This window comes from Sphaeramia orbicularis, chromosome 7, assembly GCF_902148855.1.
Source record: "Sphaeramia orbicularis chromosome 7, fSphaOr1.1, whole genome shotgun sequence".
In the NCBI taxonomy this organism is placed as follows: domain Eukaryota; kingdom Metazoa; phylum Chordata; class Actinopteri; order Kurtiformes; family Apogonidae; genus Sphaeramia; species Sphaeramia orbicularis.
The window spans coordinates 22,358,633-22,379,615 of NC_043963.1; the positions used below are offsets into that span (position 1 = coordinate 22,358,633).

The window sequence follows — 20,983 nt, forward strand, 5'->3', positions numbered from 1 at the left end:
AGTCGCATAAAGAACGTCATATCCTTTTCCTTTTGCGCTTTCTAAGGGCCTCCACTGCTACAAATGAAACGATTGTGCACGTTGCTAGGCTTTGCTACTTTAACCTCTTCACACGACACCCCAAATGGATGAATCGTCCTAAAAATAAGAATAAATAATGACTTTTCATCAGTGCTGCAGAAGTGCGTCTCAAGAGGCAGTTATCGGGTGCGTACCACTGTAAGGGAGCGTCTTTAAAAATGTGTGTCGGGAAATAAACGTCGAGATGCGTAGATAGCAAGGAATTTGCAATAATTCTAATAAATATGTGAAATAAATGTATGATCTTTTTTGAAAAATATAAACACATCTAAATAAAATATTAAAAATAATCGTACTTGGAATTAAAGACAAATGTTGTATATTGTTTTTACATACATTTTTTTTTTTTTTTAAATGCGTCATTATGCATCTGTCTACTCAGAAGTGAATGTCCTCATCTATGCCACCTTAAAAAAAGTTTCCAAATATGTTGACCATAAAATTGTATTTCTTGTGGCAGTGGTCTACAGTGAAGCTGGAGGGATGTCTGCTGTACAGAGCAACCATGCACAGCGTGTCCTGTCCTTCTTGAACCAGCAGAGGGCAGTAGGAAAGTACTGTGATGCAATGCTGAATGTGGGTGGTGGGCTGGTGTACTTTGCCCACCGTAACATCCTTGCCTGTTTCAGTGAACTGTTCCATGATGCCAACATGCCCGCTGCACAGTACATGGAGGTCACCCTTCAGGACTGTCCCAGTGATGGCCTGGAGCAGCTTCTGAACTTTGTCTACACTGGAGAACTGAAACTGGCTTCTGCCAACTTTGACAAGGTGCAGAATGCTGCAACCAGCCTCTGTGTACCTGAAGTCCTTGCGCTTTGCCAGCAGTTCAAGAAACCCTCTGAGAATCCTGTGCCTGTGAAGCGCAAAAGAGGCAGACCTAAAAAGTCCACATCACTTACAACAGTACAATGTCCCGACAAAGAGAATCTGGTGACGGTTTCAAAGGATGAATCCACCCTTGATGCTGCCTCGGCCAGTGTTGGCACAGCTGCTGCTACAACTACCACCCGCTCTGGTCGTGTAGTCAAGGGCCCCAGGCGACTGGTGACTGGAGAGAGCCCCAGCATAGATTTTCCAGTCACAGAAAAAGCCAAAAAGGAAGGTGTAGAAGGGGAGAATCAAAACCCAGATCAGCAAAGTGGCAGCAGTGAGGTACAATACATCAGTACATGCATAAACCAATACACAAGTGACATAAATATACATACAGATGCATATAAAACTGATTATTATCTCTCCTTTTTTTTTGCTATTTACAGATACATGACATGAATCCAATTGACAAAGGTCTTAGTGACATACAAGAGGAAGATGACAACAATTTTGAGAGTCTCACTGAAAACTCTGATGATGATTATGATCCTGTCACTAAGCTCGGTTCCTCAGTCTCATCAGCAGCACAGCGAAGCAAGGCCAAGCCCCAGAGTAAAAACGAAAACGGTGAAGCTGTAGAGGAAGATGGCAAGAAAGGCCCGGTCCAGTGTTCAGTCTGTAACAAAACCTTCAAGAGTAAATACTACCTTAAAGTCCATAACAGGTAAATACAAGGTTAAAACATTGTTCTTCAATTGACTTTTGAAAGAGTAGTCACTCATATGTTATTTTTTACAGGAGGCATACAGGTGAGAAGCCCTTTGTGTGTCTTAAATGTGGAAAAAGATACTTCAGGAAGGAAAATCTTGTGGAACATGAGTTGAAAAGCTGTGCAAGAGTACAGCAGGTGAGTGAGAAAAACAAAGTGCTGAGAATTAGCGTTGAGAAAATATGTTTAAGTGACCGCAGGTAGGCAAGGCAAGGCAGATTTTTTTTGTATAGCACAATTCATACACAGGGCAATTCACAGTGCTTTACAAAAATGGGAAAGAGACAGATTAAAAACACACAATTACAATTAAAACATAATCAATAAAACAAATAATAATCAATTAAAACAAAGTAAAAGGTCAGAGTGCAGATAGAACCCTTTCAGTTGTTTTATGCACAGTTAAACAGAGCCATTTTCAGCCTGGACTTAAACATTGTCAGAGTACAGGCCTGTCTCACGTCATCAGGAAGACTGTTCCAGAGTTTAGCTGCATAGAACTGAAACTCAGCTTCACCCTGTTTAGTCCTGACTCTAGGCACCAGCAAAAGACCAGTCCCTGAGGTTCTCAGGGTCCGAGATGGTTCATATGGGACCAACATGTCACAGATGTATGTTGGTGCTAGACCATGGACAGACTTATAAACGAGCAGAGCTGTTTCAAAGTCTATTCTCTGAGCCACAGGAAGCCAGTGCAGAGATCTGAGCACAGGACTAATATGGTCGTACTTTGGTACAGGTGCATATAATGTTGGTTTTTAAGATGAATAATGTTGTTATTATCACTCCTTTCCTGTGCTATTTACAGAAAAATGATGTGCACATGGATGACAGTGCTGTTAGCAAAGCACAAGAAGATGAACCGGACTTTGAGAATCTCATTGAAAACTCTGATGAGGATTATGATCCCGTTACCCACACCGGTTCTTCAGGCCCATCCTCATCAGCAACACAGAAGAGCAAAGCCAAAGCACACAGTAAAGAAGACAAAGATGAGAATAGTGAGGCTGTGGTGGAGGAAGACAGCAAGAAAGGACCCGTCCAGTGTCCAATCTGTAACAAAACCTTCAAGAGTAAATACTACCTTAAAGTCCACAACAGGTAAGTACAGGGTTAAAGCATTGTTCTTCAATTTAAGAGAGAGAATAGTCATTTATGTGTTGTAACTCATAGGCGTCACACCGGAGAGAAGCCTTTTGTTTGTCTTAAATGTGGAAAAAGATACTTCAGGAAGGAGAATCTTCTGGAACATGAGTCTAAAAACTGCGCTAGAGTACAGCAGGTGAGTAAGAGAAATGGCATGTTTCAGTATTAGTTACAAAAAAGTTAAATTTGTGTACAATTTAAGCGTGTGTTCCATCAGTGTGTGCGCCATGTTCTAATTACAGACGTACACATGCCAGACGTGCTCTGCAACGTTTACTGGTAAAGAGGAGTTACGTGTGCACATGATCTCTCACACAGGAGATATGCCCCATAAGGTACAGCCCCCGACTAAGTACAAATACAGGTAGTTCATGAAATATACAGTGAGTTTTTGAAAATTTCTTGAACTTGTATCTATTTTGTGCAGCTGTTTTTTATGTCTTTTTAATCTATTCTTGTATTTTAGTCTATCATTTTGCATTTTATTCTTCTGCATGACGCTTTTAATTGTACCGCTGTTTTATGTTTTTAATCTTATTCTTGTATTTTTCTTTTAGTTTTGGTTTTTCCCCTGTAAGTCGCTTTGGAAAAAAGTGTCTGCCAAATGCCTTAAATGTAAATGTATTTTTCAGTGTTCATCGTGTTCTGAGCAGTTTATTTACAAGAAAAACTTGACACTTCACATGATGAAGATCCATGGATTTCCCAAACCACATGCAGTAAGTGAAGTGAAGAAATGTTTTTTAATCAAAATCTCTTTTACTGGTGAAAATTAAAAGACTTTGCCTATGTGTGGTATTGATTGTGTCAGTTTTTTTATTTTTTTTATTTTTAGTGTTCTCAGTGCCCCAAAACCTTCTTAACCCGGACAGAGCTGCGTATACACGAAGCAGCCAAACATCGAGGTGAAAAACCGTTTGTGTGTGAGGAATGTGGCCATCGAGCGTCCAGTCGAAACGGTCTGCAGATGCATATCAAAGCCATCCACAGGTAGCGGCGCGTTCCTGTTGATCCGACGAGACACTTTTAGTGTCGGCGTGGTTTTTACCTCATGTTATTTTTTTATTCCAGAAACGAGCGGCCTTTTGTTTGTAACTTATGTGGCCACGCGTTCACTCAGAAGAACAACCTGAATATGCATATGCTTGTACATTCTGGTGAGAGGCCGTACCAGTGTCATCTCTGTGGCAAAACCTTCAGGACCCAAGGTAATGTTTTCTTTTATTACATGCAGTCTGACAGTGAAATATTACTTTAATTTAAGGGGATCATATTTATTGGATTAACCTTTATGTTTTAATACCAGCCAGTCTAGACAAACACCACCGGACACACACTGGTGAGCGTCCTTTTGGCTGTGAGTTCTGTGAACAGCGCTTCACGGAGAAAGGCGCCCTTGTTCGCCACACAGCCAGCAAGCATCAGGAAGGTCGCCCACATTCTTGTCACATATGTGGGAAAACATTCAAAGGTAAACTTTACCAAATGGAGAATATATGGGTAGTCCACCATGATGAAGAAGTACAATGATTTATGAAAAATATCTAAAATTAATGTGTTTTTTTTTTTTTTTGTCGTTACCAGCTAGGGAGCAACTGCGTGTCCATCTGCATCGTCATAAAGGCATGAGGAAGTTTGAATGTACTGACTGTGGCTACAAGTTCACTCGACAAGTAGGTTCATCACACTAAAATGTGAACTAACTCGCATACAGTGGCGGAAAAAAGTTTTTGGACACCTCATGCATTTGTGATATATTCCATTAAGAATCCCTCTTAAGTTACTGAACTCTGCCAATTATCGTTCTAATCTCTAAACCCGCACGTGCTCTGTTGCATCAAGGTCAAAATCGGACGTTTCAGCAAGATAATGTCCCTTGAAACTCAATCAGGGCATGACAAATTGAAACTGTAAAGAATTTAACAATAAACAAAAAATAATAATTTTCATTTATTTGTCAGCCACGTCTTTTGAAACAAAAGAAAGATTTTTCTGCATATATTTCATGATAGTATTTGAGACTGTGTCTACACTGCAAAAATCAAAATGTTACCAAGTGTATTTTTCTCATTTCTAGTCAAAATATCTCATCACACTTAAAATAAGACATAATCACCTAAAGAGTAACTTTTCAATGAGATATAAGAACTTATTTTTAGACGACAGATCTTGAAAATCTTATTTCAAGAAATCTTACCAAGATAATTTTCATTTGTTCCATTGGCAGATTTTTTTTTTTTTGCTTAATTCAAGCACAACAATCTGCCAATGGAACAAGTGAAAATTATCTTGGTAACATTTCTTGAAATAAGATTTTCAAGATCTATTGCCTAAAAATAAGTTCTTATATCTCACTGAAAAGTTACTCTTTGGGTGATTATGTCTTATTTTAAGTGTGATGAGATATTCTGACTAAAAATGAGAAAAATACACTTGGTAAGATATACATTTTTGCAGTGTAGATACTTTTTACCCACTACTGTTTTTTCCACCTTCGTTCTTAATCATCACAACCGAATGTACTTTCTTCTCCAGGCACATTTGCGGCGACACATTCAAATCCACAAACGCACTGAAAACTACAGTCCCAGACAAAGAAAACTAAGGAACGTGATAGTGGAGGAGGTGGCTGGAGATCCAGGCGACGACGAATCTATTAAAATAGTGGAGGCTTCGCTGATCAGTACCGAAACAGATTATGTCACTGATACCTCTGTCATCCAAGATCCAACAAACTCAGAAAGTGTCTCTGTAACCAGCCTCCACCCCAGTGACATAGTGAGGGTGGTGATTGCATCAAGTGACGTGATGGAGGAAGAGGTGTCCAACAAAGACCTGGGACCTGTCGAAGCAGTGGAGGGTTTCTCAGTGTCGGAAGTGTTACAGCAAACACAGATGGTCCCTGAGGCGTACAAGCCCACAATGGATATGGAAGGAATAGTTGAGAACATGTCAGAAAATAAGACCTGAGGCATGACAGATCCTTTCATAAGCAAGAAACACTTAAAATGTAAATGATGAAGAACAGAAGGACGGATTTAGAGATCCCAAGACAAAGACGGTGGCTCAAAGCCATGTGCTGTACTGCTGAGAAGAATAGTTTGTACGCTATAAAAGAACTGCATGCTTTTGAGGATTGCCTGAATGTGAATTTTTCTTGGCTTGTTTTGCGAAGCCTCCTTTTATCACTGTGCCTACTGCAGCCAGACCTTAGAATATCAATAATAAATGGTGTTTTGTAACAAGTTGTTTTTGGCTAGTCTATTTACACTGTCGGTCCCCCCCAAAAAAACAACACATAACTTGTGGCAGAAAGTTCTCGAATAGAAATAAAAAACACTACACAGGTTTATGGTTTAATAAAATACACAGCTTTATGAGTGAATGCATCAGCTTCATCTTCACTATTTATAAAAAGCCTCACTGCACGTATTATTTTTTAACTACTGATCACCATTATAAACAAAAGTATCAACATTAGTAACCTGCTAACAGCTACTCAAATGTGACTCAGCAGCATAAACTTGCAGACCTGCCTGCAGTTTGATTTATGGTAACCGCATTGTAAACATTGCCACCATACAAACACAGCACATACGTATATAGCTAAGTGTATATTGTATTTACAAAATAGATTTAACATCTCAAACTTGTATGAAAACTAGGGGTGTAATGCTGCATTAACATTACCATAGAATCACTCAAAAATACGATTTCCATTAAAGCAAAAATAAGTTTACATTATAGCAAACTGAGATTCTTTGCACTTCCAGTTGTAAATGCAGACCCATGAACTGCATCCACCATAATTTACTGGTCTTTTTGCAAATGGAAAACAGGAACACCTTAGGCAACACACAGCACATATATATCCATAAATAAACATAAAAAACAGTAAAACATCCATTAGAAAACTATTAAAAATATTGTCATGCATGTTAGAGTGGTGGTTATAGAGGCTGATCTGACCCCGTTAGGAGTGGGACACACAGATGCTGTGCAGCCAAACAATCACTACCTATGGAGTACAAGTACATACATATCACATGCAACCATCCTGATATAAGATTTGGATGACTCCGCCCACCTGCTAAATGTCTGCTCTAGATAAATCCAATTAGATCACTGGTTAGTGCTTAATATCAGCTGTGACTGCTGTTGTCTTTGGAATGTAAACATATGATTGCTTCTAAATATTTGGCTTTTGCTCTGGGCTGCTCACTCAAACCCAAAAAGAAAATAACCCACAGTGTTCCTCTGCTTGTCCACATACCTGTACCTCACCTTTCTGTAATTCACCCAGTTACTCGACTTGTGATGATTACTATAACAGGTTGGCAGTTGATTAGAGGCCACTCAGATGGCTTAAAACATGCTCAGTCACAAAGTGCTTTCTCTTCTGACAGTAAAAACTTTAGCACTGTGATGAGGTAAATTCACAGTAAATGACTGATGATGCAACGAATGAGAGCAGACTGTAAAGTGGGATGGACACTGAAGGCCAAACTCAGTGTGCTGCATTCACATCTTGATTCTGGTTTTGGTTAAGATTGTTGTTGAGATTGAGCGCATGCTGACGTTGGTGCCGATGCAGGTGAATGGCGTTGGACTCCGGTATTTCAGTGGGTTCAAATGAACTGGACACCAATGGCATGAACTGACGAAATATGCTGACACTGCCGTGCCAGAAAGTCGGCTGAGGTAGACGTCCAGCAGTACTCCAAGTACGTGTGGCTGGATCGTAGGCTTCCACTACATCTGACAGCTCAAATGTGTTGTCATAACCACCAGACACGTACAATTTACCACCCAGAGTTGCCACACTACCTCCAACGTGGACCTGAAAAAAACAACAATAAAAACTGTCACCTTTACAAACTGCTGAACATAAACTGTGAAATTACAGCAGTGTTCTTGAGGCTGCTGCTCTGTTTATTCAAGTACGAACATAAAAAAAATATACTAATCATAACGAAGCATGCTGGCAGAAGTATAATGTCAAATACAAACCTGGGTCATCTGACTAATTTTGTCCCACTCGTTCTTTTGGGGATTATAAACGTCCACCTCAGCTGAGTCATCCCTACAAATAGAAACACACTAAAGTTACGCCAAAGCCAAAACTGTGATTGCTAAAGCTGTATCCATGCAGACTTCACTGACTGCTGCAGCAGTGGTGTATGTTTCACCTATCCAAAAGAAATGTTTACAAAGCTAGAAAATGTATATAAAAATGTAATTTAACCAGCACCTAATCCCACACTGTCACTTTAAAGACAAAATAACAATACTGATTGAATATACATCCATTTTACAATCAATTAATTGCAACTATTTCTATTAGTGTCCTCATACTTGTAATTTATATCAGAAGTGAACTTAATACTTAAAATGTCACCATATTGGCACGCTTGTGGTAGAATAATAGAACATTTGTAAATCCGTTCATAGTCGACTAAAGATGTATTTATCATTAATTTGTGTTACTGTAATAACCATAACCAACAGAGACATTTGGTTGACTTCAGTCCCTTTTATCCTCACCTGACAAAGTAAATGAGTCCGTTTAGAGTAACAGTTTTTGGTGTGAAGGACCATGGGGGCAACTGTCCACAATTGACGATGGACCAGCGGTTGGTGTCTGTATCGTAGCTCTGAATGGCCATAGTGTCTTCCCCAGCCAGACAGCCTATGGCATACAAGCGTCCGTTGCATGTGGTGGTAGAACAGTTGTCCATAGGGTGCATCATCGCAGGCAAGGCCTCCCAGCAGTCTAAGGCGTGGTCGTAACGCTCTGTGCTGTCTGACGCCACCACATAGAGCTGACCTTTCACCACACAGGAGCTGTGGTATTCACGCGCCTTCAGCATTGGTGACACCTCTGTCCACTCGTTGACACTGGACTTGTAGCGCCACACACCATCATAAAGGCGAGAGCCGTCAGAGCCACCTAGATGACACAAACATGTCGCCACATTGAATAACACACGCAAAGGATTTACAGTTTTTGCTTCTTAATTCTAGTACAAAGGTCTATTCCAGAAAAACAGCAGTTCATTTGTTTATTAAAACTAATTTTCTCTGAAAAATATTCTACAAAGTCCACAAGCCATTTCATTCCTATATTGCAATACATTTGCAAGAGATACAACACTGTACTTTGGGACATTGACAACTTGGTGTGTATTTGTATATCTCTGTTAACTATTAGTACAACTAGTGTTATGCAACCATGATGCTGTTACGGGGGATTCTGTCACTGGATCTTACACCGCTAAATTCACGTCAATGCGTCAGTGTTTTGCTGGAGTCCTAAGCTGTGTGTCACTGTCTTGGATGATCTCTCAAGGAGAAATGCTGTTGATGGTGACGATGATGTGGATGATGGTAACACCACTGAAGTTCTGGCAGGACACCAAGTCCAACCTCAGTTTGCCTTGTTCACATATATAGCCTCTAGTCAAAGAGCTGCTGTTTATTTATAAGCACCATCTGACAGCCATTTCATAAGATGAAGGAGTTAGAACAGAAATCAAATGACTGGAGCTAGTGAATCAAACAAACACAGCACTATCTACCCTATCTGCTGCTGTTGACAAATCTACTGCTGTATGGTTCCAATATCCCCCTCCTCACCATTACTGTATTCCACTACTGCTGCTACTGTATATAGATTGACATGTACACTTTATATTCTGCTATAGTTTATTATTTATACTACTTTTTTTATTTTTTTTTCTATATTTACCTCTTTTTTTAATGCATGGCATTTAACAAGGAGAGAAAGAAACAGCATCTTGATTCTCTGTACATCCTGTGCATCTAGTGAATTGACAATAAAAAATCTTTGAATCTTGAAAGCACTGCAGTCTGTGACTAGACCGCCAGTAAATGAGGCAAACACAGCTGAACATGAACTTCAGGCATCTTATAAGAATCTGACAGAAGCAGAATGATGTAAGTTGAATGTTGTGTACCCACTTATACTAAACCAGACTATACTAGTATTGATTTAAGTAGAGGAAATGAACACAATTATTTACTTTACAATACCTTTGTATTATTTTAAACTCGATGCATTTGCTTTCAGCCACTGGTTTTATTGTAAAAATATCACCTGTATTACAGAAATATTATATAGAGAGAAACTTACCTGTGACATACATATCATTTCCAAGGGCAGCTATGCTATAGCCTCCTCCAAGGTGGTCAGGGAATTCAGCCAGGTAACGCCACTGTCCAGTCTGTGGGTTGTAACAGTCCACTGTGACCAGTTCATCACAGTCCTGGTCGCAGCCTCCAATCACCACGAGGATTTCTGCCAACCCAGTGGATGGTCGTGGCCGCATGCGGTGACAGGGCCTGTCGTGTCGGTCATATTCGCAGGACTGGAAGCTTCGAGCTTCATTCACCATTCGGAGGCAGGTGGGTGAGAGATAGACAAGTGGGTCACTTTCCACATGAGCCAAGAGGAAGAACCTCCTGACAAATGGGAGTCGGACCTGCTGGAGGAGCTCAGGCCAGTAGTGCAGTCTTCGTTGAAGATCTGCTTTCACCCAGCGAACTGCAATTTGATAAACTGTCTCCTCTTTATCCACACACAGTTCATCATCTGACACAAACTCAAGGAGGCGCTTCCAGGGCAACCGTTCGAAGTCTGTCCCTTTAGCCAGATCCATTATGTTCTTGAGGACAAAGCGCCGTGCACTGGCTGCCAGTTCCCTGCAGGCATAAGCCTCTGCAAAGTCCTGGATCTCTAAGCAGTTAGAAACATCCAGCCGCTGCTCAAGGAAAGCACAACAGGCCTCTTTGACCGAGGGAAACTGAAACAAATCAGCCGTTTTCAGCAAGAGGTCCACATTATCCTGAGTGACAGTTACCCGTCCTGTGTAGCAGAAGTCTACCAGGAGACCCAAAAGCTCAGCAGACACCTCATGCAGAACTACCCGGTCCATAGCACTCTCTCTTAGTGTTCCAGCGAACATGGCCCGGAAGTATGTACTGGCAGCGGCCAACACTGTGCGGTGACAGTGGAACTCTCGTCCTTCAGCACATAAAGTTACATCGAAAAACTTTCGTTCCGCACGGAGTTCATGGATTCCCCGTAGCAGGTTGAAAGCATGAGCTGTGTCGAAGAAAGGCAGGGTGGAGGGTTGGGTTTGCAAGGCTGGCTTTTCCATCTCTCCTCTCTCTGATTATCTTTGTTTCTGATGGTCGTGCTCAGAAGGAAACTTTCATCTAGAACAGATATACATAGACACATGCATTAAATTTCATCGAATTTCAAATAGTTAGCAGGATGATGACCACTGCTGAACGTGAATCTATTTATACACACAGAGGTCTTGGGGTAAATTTAGCAGTGACTGTGGTGATATTCAAATTTTTAATTTAAAAATAAAAAAATAAAAACCAAAAACATTCATAAAGAAATTTCTACAGATAAGGTGAAAAAAACATGATTGTCTTCATTGTTTAAGTGCCACTTTTAAGAAGCGTTAAGACAAAGATTTAGGCAATAGAAGAGCCAGAACAGTAGTTTTAGATTAAAAAGACAGATTTTCTTTTCCCTACCTGATGGACTTCTTTCATAAGTAAAGTAACACGCAATAACAGTCCAGAATATATGACAGCAAAGCTCACCACAGCTTTAGTGAATATGAACAGGAGCTCCTCTCTCGTCTTTAAGAAAGAGCTAGCTTGTGCTCTGGGGCTATAAATATACCAGCAGTGTCCATTTCCAGGGAAGGGTGGGGGGAGTTTTGGGGAGAACACCTAACAAGCTGTGGGCTGAAACTGAGGGGAGAGTATGCACCCACTCCCCACTCCCCCCACCACTGGTATGTCTCTGTGGTCAGTCACTGTGAGTAAGTGGTCTTTGAGAGATGAGCCAGCTGAGCCCAGGCCTCCTTACCGCCGTCGTCAGCACAGCAGCAGACCAAAACAGAGAGCTTCCTGTCATAATATCCAGAACTCAGCTTATCATCAGAGCGCCAAACCAACCCAGATCTGCTCTGACACAGCAGCTCAAGTGTCAGAAACAAACACGATCATCACAAAGTCACTGTTAACTGTAAATGTCAAAATGAGTAAAATATTTCCAGTCTTTTCATTTTTTTAAACTGAAAGTTGGGATTTTTGCTGTTGTTGAAATCTTATTAAAAGAATCACATAGTTATCAAGCGTTGCACCTTGTGAAGACTACTTTCAGTGTGACAGGGATGACATTTCACTTATTTTTCAGCATAGGTTTCTAAAACTTACATTCAATGCTCTATGAAACATCCCTGACGATATCTGGAGCTGATCATTCCTTCTTAAAATACGCAGGTGTCTTCTTACAGAGATTTGTTTAAGGTTGTAATAAAGCCACTGCTTCTCTGGCCAAAAGGCTTAACACACATTCCACACAGGGGTTCAACAATGCAGCGGTCCACACATAGCTCTGTGAGGGATCAAACTTCTCTCCTGAAGGGCAGACAGAGCCTCAGGGACGAGGCTGCATAAAAACACATCTTCCAGACCTCTGTTGAAGTGATTGTCTGCATGTTAGCAGGGATAATAACATTTCCTTTCATAGAAAATGATGAGCTTTCCTTCCCAGACCCGTCATGTACGTGATTTCTTAGTCCCAGTGCACTTTACTGCAAGAGCTGACAACTGTTTCAAAAATGAAGTTATTTCATCTCAAAAATATATCATTACAATGATGACCTGAAGAAGTTTTCCAGCAGAGTGGAGGTAATGGGTAGGAGTATTGAGCAACTCACAATCAGTGTTTACCATCTAGGTCCAAAAATAGCTGATAGAAATACACACTTGCAAACGAAAACAGGGAGTGAGGAGAGGAAAAGTGAGACAGAAGGCAAACAGTAGAGCTACTGAAATAATCTTACAATGTAAAGAGAGTGAGGAACACAGAGAGTGCAGTGTAACAGCCAGCATATGACTGTGACCTTCCAACTACTCCAAGTACTTCTCACCCAGCTATTTGGGTGAAAGAGACCCTATACTCCCCATCACATACCCTTTCAGCAGCTGAACTAATGGCCTGCAACTATATTCTTGACAAAAACACTCAGTGAGATACGATGTGGTTAGTCAGAACGCTCAGTAAAGTCTGTAAAATATCCAGGGGATTGGTGGTGTATGTTATTTCTCTTACTTAATATGGCCAATGATATGGTCTATTCTTGTATTTGGGAACAAAGTGTTATGTGTAGACAGAGTTGATACTGCATTCAGTAGTTCCCAGATTACGTAGACTTTGAGTCAGTGGCTAAATACTGAATCGGATTTAAAACATCCAAGAAAAACACAAACCCAGATGAATGGCAGAGCACATAATTAAGAAAAAACAGACATTAAACATTGTGGTTTCCAAAGACCGAGCCACAGAGTCAGATTTCGTTCAGTGCATGTGAAGAGGGTAAAACAAAGTCCTCTTTTATGTAAGTGTTTGCTGTATTCTATGGCTTTTGAATGCTAGTGTTGCCCCTTGCTGGGGCAAACCTGCAATTGCCACCAGACCAAGTTATTATTCAGGATTCCACTGTGGTGCGTTTTTGTCATGATCTACTGTAAGTTTAACATTATCTTCTGGTCTATATGTGGTTAATACATGAGAGAGAATAGAGGTATGTAATCCATATTAAACACATCCCATTATCAACTTTGTGCTCCATCTAGAAACAGAACACGTACATAGACCAAATGATCTAATGCAGCAAATGATTGGTCTATGAACACTGACACAACTGTCTCCCAAGTCTGCAATCATGAGAGTGGAGCGACATAAACCCCTGGTTCTCCTCGGCTGAGCCTCGTCTGGCCATAAAAAGGCAGACTACACTCACCACACTCATCTCATTCCCTGCTGAAGAGAGCTGACACAGAGCTGCTAGAAGCAACACCAATATAACTGCACAATATTAGAAAGGACAAAGGGTTGATGCAAGTATCTAACATAGGACAACTGATGGTGGATTTAGTTTCAGGAATAAGCCTATTGGCATTAACTTTGATTTTATTAGGCATGGGATAGCTGTTAAACTGAACATATACGTCAAAGTAATAAATGCGTAAATAAGCAAGAGTAAATCACTGAAAATTGAACGAAAAATATCTTACCAATAATTGTACAACTGAGCACAAAAATAGGACCAATAGCCCTGTAGCTTACCGGCCAAATTAAAAACTTTGGAAAATGTATCCAGATGCCATTTATTATCACCCAATTATGTGTATTTATTATATTACAGAAATAGCCCATGTTTTGGTCATATTCCAATCAGATCTGTAAAAAAGTCAAATTCCAACTTGATATCATTGATACTTACTGATTTATTGGATCAATCCACTTCCTATCTCTTATAATGGGAAAATTGGTCAAAGTCGCACCAAATCCAGAATCAGATCTGGATCGAAATAATTTGAATAACTTGTGTTGACATCATCATAAAGAAGCTGTATACCAAGTTTGAAGCCAATCAGAACTGCAGTTTCGGAGAAGAAGACGATTGAAATTTTTTCCCCATAAGAGCCCATGTTAAATTTTCTGTAAGTTCCCAGATCCAGAAGAAGATCCTGATCAGCATGTGGACATTATGTTTTGGTCATCTCCCCATCAGGGCTGGACTGTAGAAATGTCAACTTGATATCATTCATTTTTACTGAGTTATGGCATCGATCCACTTCCTATCTCATATAATGGGGAAATTTTTCAAAGTGGCACCAAATCCAGAATCAGATCCAGATCCAAATAATTTCACTAACTTTTGTTTAACATCATCATAAAGAAGCTGTATACCAAGTTTGAAGTCAATCGGAATTGTAGTTTCGGAGAAGAAGACGATTGAAAGTTTTGTAACGATTTTGTAGATGATGACAGACGACGACAACAGACAACGACAACTACGCCGGATGCCGCATGACGACAATAGCTTACGGCCTATCGGCCGGTAAGCTAAAAAGCAATCATAAAAGAAGTGGGTGGGAACAATTTGAGCATTTTTGAGCTACTATTGTTTCTCAAAAATCAGTAATTCCAGTTTCAATGCCTTACATTTACTATCTGCACCAACTTCTGCCAATATGATATGGGTACAGATTTAATTAGCCAGACTGAAAAATCATCTAAATATGGAGCTTAGGGCTGCATGATTTTGGCCAAAAATAAAATCTCGATTTTTTTCCTCTAAAACCTAGATTTTCAATTTTGATTTGGGCTGGTGGTGGCTTTTCAGCCAGCATGTTGTTTTTGTGTGCAGCCCGCCATGCAACGCACTGCTCCCTCTGGCATGTGATGATATTTGAGGTGTTGAAATAAGTTGGTTGTGCCTTTGACTGATACCGCATTCAAGCTTAGTTTACAGCGAGGAATGGTTTGGTCTTCATTGGAAACTTTGAAGCCGTACCACTTCCACACAACCGACTTACTCTTGCTATGTTTAGCCACAAACTTCTCACTCTCCTTAGCAAACACCATTTTTGTACTAGTGTGTGGAGAACAAAGACTGTGGAGACCGCTCTCACAGTTAGGAGGAGCCTACAGTAGCCCGGAGGCGGGTGGCCCAGAGACATGAGAGAGATGAAATTTGATTTGACAATTACACTTTTCTAAACTTAGTCCAAATCAAATAATCCGATTTTGATATAAAATGTATTAATTGTGCAGCCCTAATGTGGCTTTTGTCAGTAGAACAATGAGTCTACAATACAAGGGCTGTGAGGACACTATGAGGTGCCTAAGATGAATTAGCATTTCTCTAAAACTTTCAGTGCATTACAGTAGTATAACTCTACTAGTTAAAGTGGCACTTAATCACCTACCAACCTCATTGCAACTGTATTAAAATACAGGAACCATCAGAATGTTTTTTTTATTCATATTATAACTGAGTTTTCCTACTGGGTATGACCAATGGTGAGTAATCTGTCTTATCCTCTAATGATGCATTCCTCTAATTCCTGTTTAAGTAGCAAAAAGGTTACAGTGAGAGTTAAACATAAACATTTCTACTATTAAGGCCATGTCATCGCTCTTGTCCAAATTACTGAGACCAGACTAATAAAGTTAGTTTGATATATACTGTTTCTGTCACTGTTCCTCTTAAACAATGATAACAGGTAAATATTATCACTATTAGGACATGCACCTTATCCACATCTGCAAAATTGTAAATTGTTTGTACATACTAGAGGTAGTTTTAATAAACACTTTTTTTTTTTTTTTTGTATCTTGTGTGCTACATGTTTATTTTACTCTCAGCTCCAGGTGCAAAAATATATTTTACTGTCCATTGCACTATGTATAACTATGTGTGTAACAAATAAACGTATCTTACCTTATATTTACATCTACCACTGATCATAACTCTCATGCATTGCTGGGCCCTAAATATTACGCACATTAGCAGTGCGGCTACAAGCTATAGGAGAGTCTAATTATGCAAATGCTACCATAATACAGCATGATTGGATCTAATTTCCAACTTCAGTTTCACAAGCAAATTAACTTTAAGTAAATGTAATAACTTAACTTCAAATTGCCTCTCAGTACTACGGTAATTACATTATGTTTTAATGTTTCTAGTTTTGTTTAGTAGTCTACGTGCCAAACTTGAAGCAACTAATGCCCTTTAAGAACAAAAATAAAAGTCACATCAATGCTAACTGCTAAGCTAGTGTCGTTCATTAGCTTATCATTATCGTTACTGTATGTTATGTATTCGTCCTATGCTCGGCTAGCACAGAAAACTACGACCTTCACAAAAGTCTAACTCAGTTTTTAGGGACTTACCAGTGGCGACGGATTTGTCTTCGATATATGTTGAATGTGTTATGAATTATAAGGCGTTGACACCGTACGAATCGGGCAGAAATTAAACTTTGAAGTCGCTGATGTTCGTGGCCTCCTCTGCGCCATGATACAGGATGATGCATTCACGTACTGTCGTAAAAATCGTAAAACTGGAAAACTGACGTTGAGAGGATGGTAGAGACGTGTAAGTTAAAATGTGTTTACTGTTAAATATATACCAATTAAAGGGCCAAAAATAAAAATAAAAAAAATAAAATAATAAAATAAAATAAAATAAAATAAAATTTAAAAAGTGAGTTGGGGTGAAAAGGAAGTTGTTAAAAATTATCTTTGTTAAGAGTAAAATATACTGTTTAAAAGAATGTGGATAGTTATAAATGTTAAATTCATCAAAATTCTACCTCATATCCTTCAATCCAACCACAAAAATGTACCAAACAAACGAATGAACAAATAGACAAACAGCCAGACAAAAAAAAAAAGACAGAAAAAAGGTGACTTGGGGTAGCAAGAAATTCATTACAAAAAAAAAAAAAAAAAAAACTCTTGCTCATTGTAATATAGTATGGAAGAATTTGTTCTATAACATGAGAAGCTATGGTTCTACAAGTGTCAAATTACTGTGGTGGTGTAAAGATCTTTGTTTGTGTGAAGTAGTAGTTTAAATTAAAATAGTGCAGCTTAGAACAAATCTGTTAACTTAGTGCTAAATTTGTGTAAATATAGTCATTATAATCATTTTATGCAGTTTACTCTGTCCACATTTAGTGACCAGTGCTTGGAAAAGGCTGACTTAGGTTGTAAGATGTAAAGTCTCCTTGTACATCAACAAACGCCTTGCTTAAAATGTCAAACTAGACAGACTTTCCAGTTGTGTTATTCAGTCATGCGATGTTGGGAACAAAAAAAAGTTGGCTCTGCCCCTTTTATGGATCTATTCCAAATGCATTTAGTACCTCCATGTTTCATTGTAGGTTTTTCTGGAAATCTATGCTGTTGATTTTATACAGTTACACCAACAATTCAAAGAAGCAAATACAGAGTAATAAAGATGTAAGATTTTTATCTGAGAAATCATCTGAGACAATGCAGAAATGAATGTCTTCACATTGCTTGAGAAACAGGAAGCTATCAACAACAAACATGACATTTGAAAGAACCAGAAACACTGATTCAGAGTTTTTGGCTTATTAGAGAAAGTAAGCTATATCTCCTGACCTTCTAATATTTTCTTACATATGGGTCCAATCAAGCGAAAGTGGACATCAGCATGAAAAGTCAATTTGCACACATCATTTATCAAGTGGGCTCATTTTTTTTAGCTAAAGATCTCTATTTTATGGAACTGTTATCCTTTTTAAAATACCACTTGTAAAAAAGTTACAACAAATTTTATTGATTGTACTTTTTACACTATAGCCATGCCTCAGACATAAAAATACAGCTTGAATTTAACACTAGAAATTATATCTTAAAAATTAGAAAATGTATTCAATCTGTCACATTTAAAAAGACTATCTATGAACTGTTACTGAGAAATAACTCTTTATTTGTAATTTACCTGTATCAGTATGGACCACCATAAGTTGTAAATAACACTGTGTTAGTATTAAATACATTAAATAAAGCATTGTGATTATATCTGGCTTGTTGTTTTAAAAAATGAGTCAAAACTTTGGATGATGCAAATAATGATCATACAAGAGTCGTCCACATGTTGCTATGGCAGCCTGGCCACATGTTACCACATTCTCATGTCAATAAAACAGAGACTTTTCAATATTTTCCTCCAAAATTTATTTTCAGCATAATTGAACATAATATCTAAAAGGTTTTGTCCTACTTGATATCAGTTTCTGTTGAGAACCTCATGTTTTGAATGTTTGCCTAAAGCTTAAAAAAATTGATATGGGTCAAAACACAGTGTTCGAAATCTCTCTGACGGGACATTTTAGAGACAATTTGACAGATTAGTGTTGCTAAATGGCCCACATCTTTACTTTTAAATTCATTTTTGCTTTAGTTGGACCATAAGGGATCATCCAAAAACAAGGAGCTACTTTATATTGAAATAAATGTTGGAATGACAATTAAAGTCCACTCTCTGACGGGATATTACTGTGTAATCCATTTCAAGTCCATGTGTTACTGAGCAATAATTTGACATTTTTCACCTAAAAATTTTATCTCCCCAAATTTTGTTGTTCATAATGTTAAAGTGCTTATAAATACCTACTCAAATATGTGTAATACATGCATGTAAGTTACTCTGATTACATGTCAGAGACTGTTGAACACGAAATCTGTCCACGTGTTACCGCTTGATCGGACCCATATGCTGTGTAATATGAAGACAAATGCCACAAGAACATAAGTGATAGAATATATTCATTATTTCCAACAGCATTCCTTTGTTTGTGTCTCTGTCTCTTGGCTGAATTACACAATAGGCCCACTACTGCATCCACAGGAGAGTGGAGCCTTGGCAGAAGTATGTGTTGTACTGAATACCATTCTACTTAACTCCGGGCTTGAAGTTATGAAATCCCACAAGTGTTCCATAATTCCTAGGAGTGCAGGCCATTCTCTGTCATCTTCTAATTAAAACTAAAACCATCATCAGTATTTCCCCACTGAGCACATTTGGAAACTCAATATTTGTTTATAGGAGTTCCCACAGGCGAGTCTATTGTGCATATACAATAAATCTTTATAAATTGTGGATATTTTGGGCAGTTCAGGCAAACAGTGCATGAATGTTTCACAATAGAGCTCAAAACAGTCGCTAAAATAAAGCTGTGATTACTAGAATAACATCTGCCACTGTATTTAGACACATGTGCAAGAATGTTTTAATATTCCAGTATGTATCACTGTGAATTAATACATTTATTATTCAGTGTTCCTGACCTGTTTGCACTGATTGTTGCCTTCAGAACATGGGCAGGGAATATCCTCAAGGGCTTTTCTGGTAAATTCAATAAACTGCTTAAAATTCAGTCCATAGAGGACACATGCACATCCATCTGACACTCATTTCTGCAAGGAGATAATGAGGAAGCAAGAAGAGGATGATGGCCTAGAATGTAAAATAAATCCTGAATTACCCTTTGCAATGCAATTAACAGTGACCTGCTTTTGAACTGTTGGTAGAAACCTTCCACGGAGGTCACAGTGACATTGTACAGATACTGCCATATTAAGTACTCACACAGGGGGCTTGTACTGATTCACACTGACATTTTCTATAACTGGGACTGACCTAACACGTCACCTGATTCACCTGATGCTAAACATTTCAGAGTTAATCCTAAAATTAGAACTAAAAATGAGACAGCAGATTTGATTTACAGCCAGTGAAGAATATAATGAATTCCCCAAGGAAGGGATGCAGTGAAATATAAGTGTGTTTTAACTTGTTCAGTCACTAGATGGAGACATTTTATGCTTTTTATTGCAACAAAAATTTCCTGTTCGATACTTTAGGTGTAAATAATAAACATTTTAAAACCATATATGATTGACATAAAGGTATCTCTGACTAAGTTGGCCTTGCTGTGAGCAAAGTTTGCTTCTGTAAAATTACATATTTATAGGATGTACTGCATGTCTGTCAGAAACAAGGCTACGCTGTAATGCATCCTCTCTCTTCCATCCTGACTTTAAAGCAGCAGCAAAGACTCCCCTGTATCTGCAGAATTTTAATATATAATCTACATGTTCTTCATCTTCCTGTATATATGTATGGATTGTGTTGTTGTGTTGCATATCTGTGATGTTTTTGCTGTTGTAAAGTGCTTGTAAATGAGACGTTGAGCTGTGATCTATTTGATATTTCTATTACTGTATATACACTATGTATTATTAATGAACTGTTGTAAACAAGTATAGTGTTGCACTCTATATCACCTTATTTTGCAGCAACAATGTTTTTCTATTTGTGTCTAGCCGTATTGAATGCAACTGTCAGCCAAGCTCTTTGATGCCAATGCAGACATATGTTCATTTGCACTAACAAACATGTATTTATTCTCATTTCAAAACAGTGAAAATAAGAAAATAAGAATAACATGGATGTCTGTTGCAAGTAACCGAGAAGAACACGCACTGAAAGATTGCATGAAGTTTATTTTAAAGAGAATAATTCATCACTCAAGTCACTTTCACAGTGTTTTGCACTATGGGTAAAAACAGACAAATGTTTAGTTTAAGCGTACTATAGTGAAACAAACAGTACAAGTGGAAAGTAGTGGCATCCTTAGAGCTGTAAGAACATGTGCTGCAGTGAATGATTGTTTGTGTATATTTAAGACGAAGAACAATGAGCGCGTAAATCACTGATATGAAAG

At 38.7% G+C, this 20,983-nt stretch overlaps 2 protein-coding genes across 5 annotated transcripts; one reads left to right on the top strand and one right to left on the bottom strand.

The window, feature by feature from the left end:
* Positions 1–28: 28 nt before the first annotated feature.
* zbtb48 (zinc finger and BTB domain containing 48) lies at positions 29–6,059 on the top strand. Of its 3 annotated transcripts, none has more exons than XM_030138385.1 (13): positions 29–219; positions 542–1,236; positions 1,344–1,621; positions 1,696–1,804; positions 2,475–2,767; positions 2,840–2,948; positions 3,055–3,147; positions 3,445–3,531; positions 3,648–3,802; positions 3,884–4,020; positions 4,119–4,283; positions 4,397–4,485; positions 5,348–6,059. In XM_030138385.1, the coding sequence occupies exons 2-13, from the start codon at positions 565–567 to the stop codon at positions 5,780–5,782; spliced, it is 2,622 nt and encodes an 873-aa protein (XP_029994245.1). In that variant the 5' UTR covers positions 29–219; positions 542–564; the 3' UTR covers positions 5,783–6,059. The 3 variants fall into 3 exon arrangements, with proteins under 3 accessions (XP_029994245.1, XP_029994244.1, XP_029994246.1); XM_030138384.1 differs by having other exon boundaries at positions 29–207; XM_030138386.1 differs by having other exon boundaries at positions 29–207; positions 542–1,215; positions 1,341–1,621.
* A 96-nt stretch (positions 6,060–6,155) lies between these two features.
* klhl21 (kelch-like family member 21) lies at positions 6,156–16,747 on the bottom strand. Of its 2 annotated transcripts, none has more exons than XM_030138388.1 (5): positions 16,614–16,747; positions 9,966–11,050; positions 8,357–8,762; positions 7,823–7,895; positions 6,156–7,652 (listed from the first exon to the last, which is right to left on the bottom strand). In XM_030138388.1, the coding sequence occupies exons 2-5, from the start codon at positions 10,990–10,992 to the stop codon at positions 7,320–7,322; spliced, it is 1,839 nt and encodes a 612-aa protein (XP_029994248.1). In that variant the 5' UTR covers positions 10,993–11,050; positions 16,614–16,747; the 3' UTR covers positions 6,156–7,319. The 2 variants fall into 2 exon arrangements, with proteins under 2 accessions (XP_029994248.1, XP_029994249.1); XM_030138389.1 differs by lacking the exon at positions 16,614–16,747 and adding an exon at positions 11,387–11,508.
* Between the last annotated feature and the right edge of the window lie 4,236 nt (positions 16,748–20,983).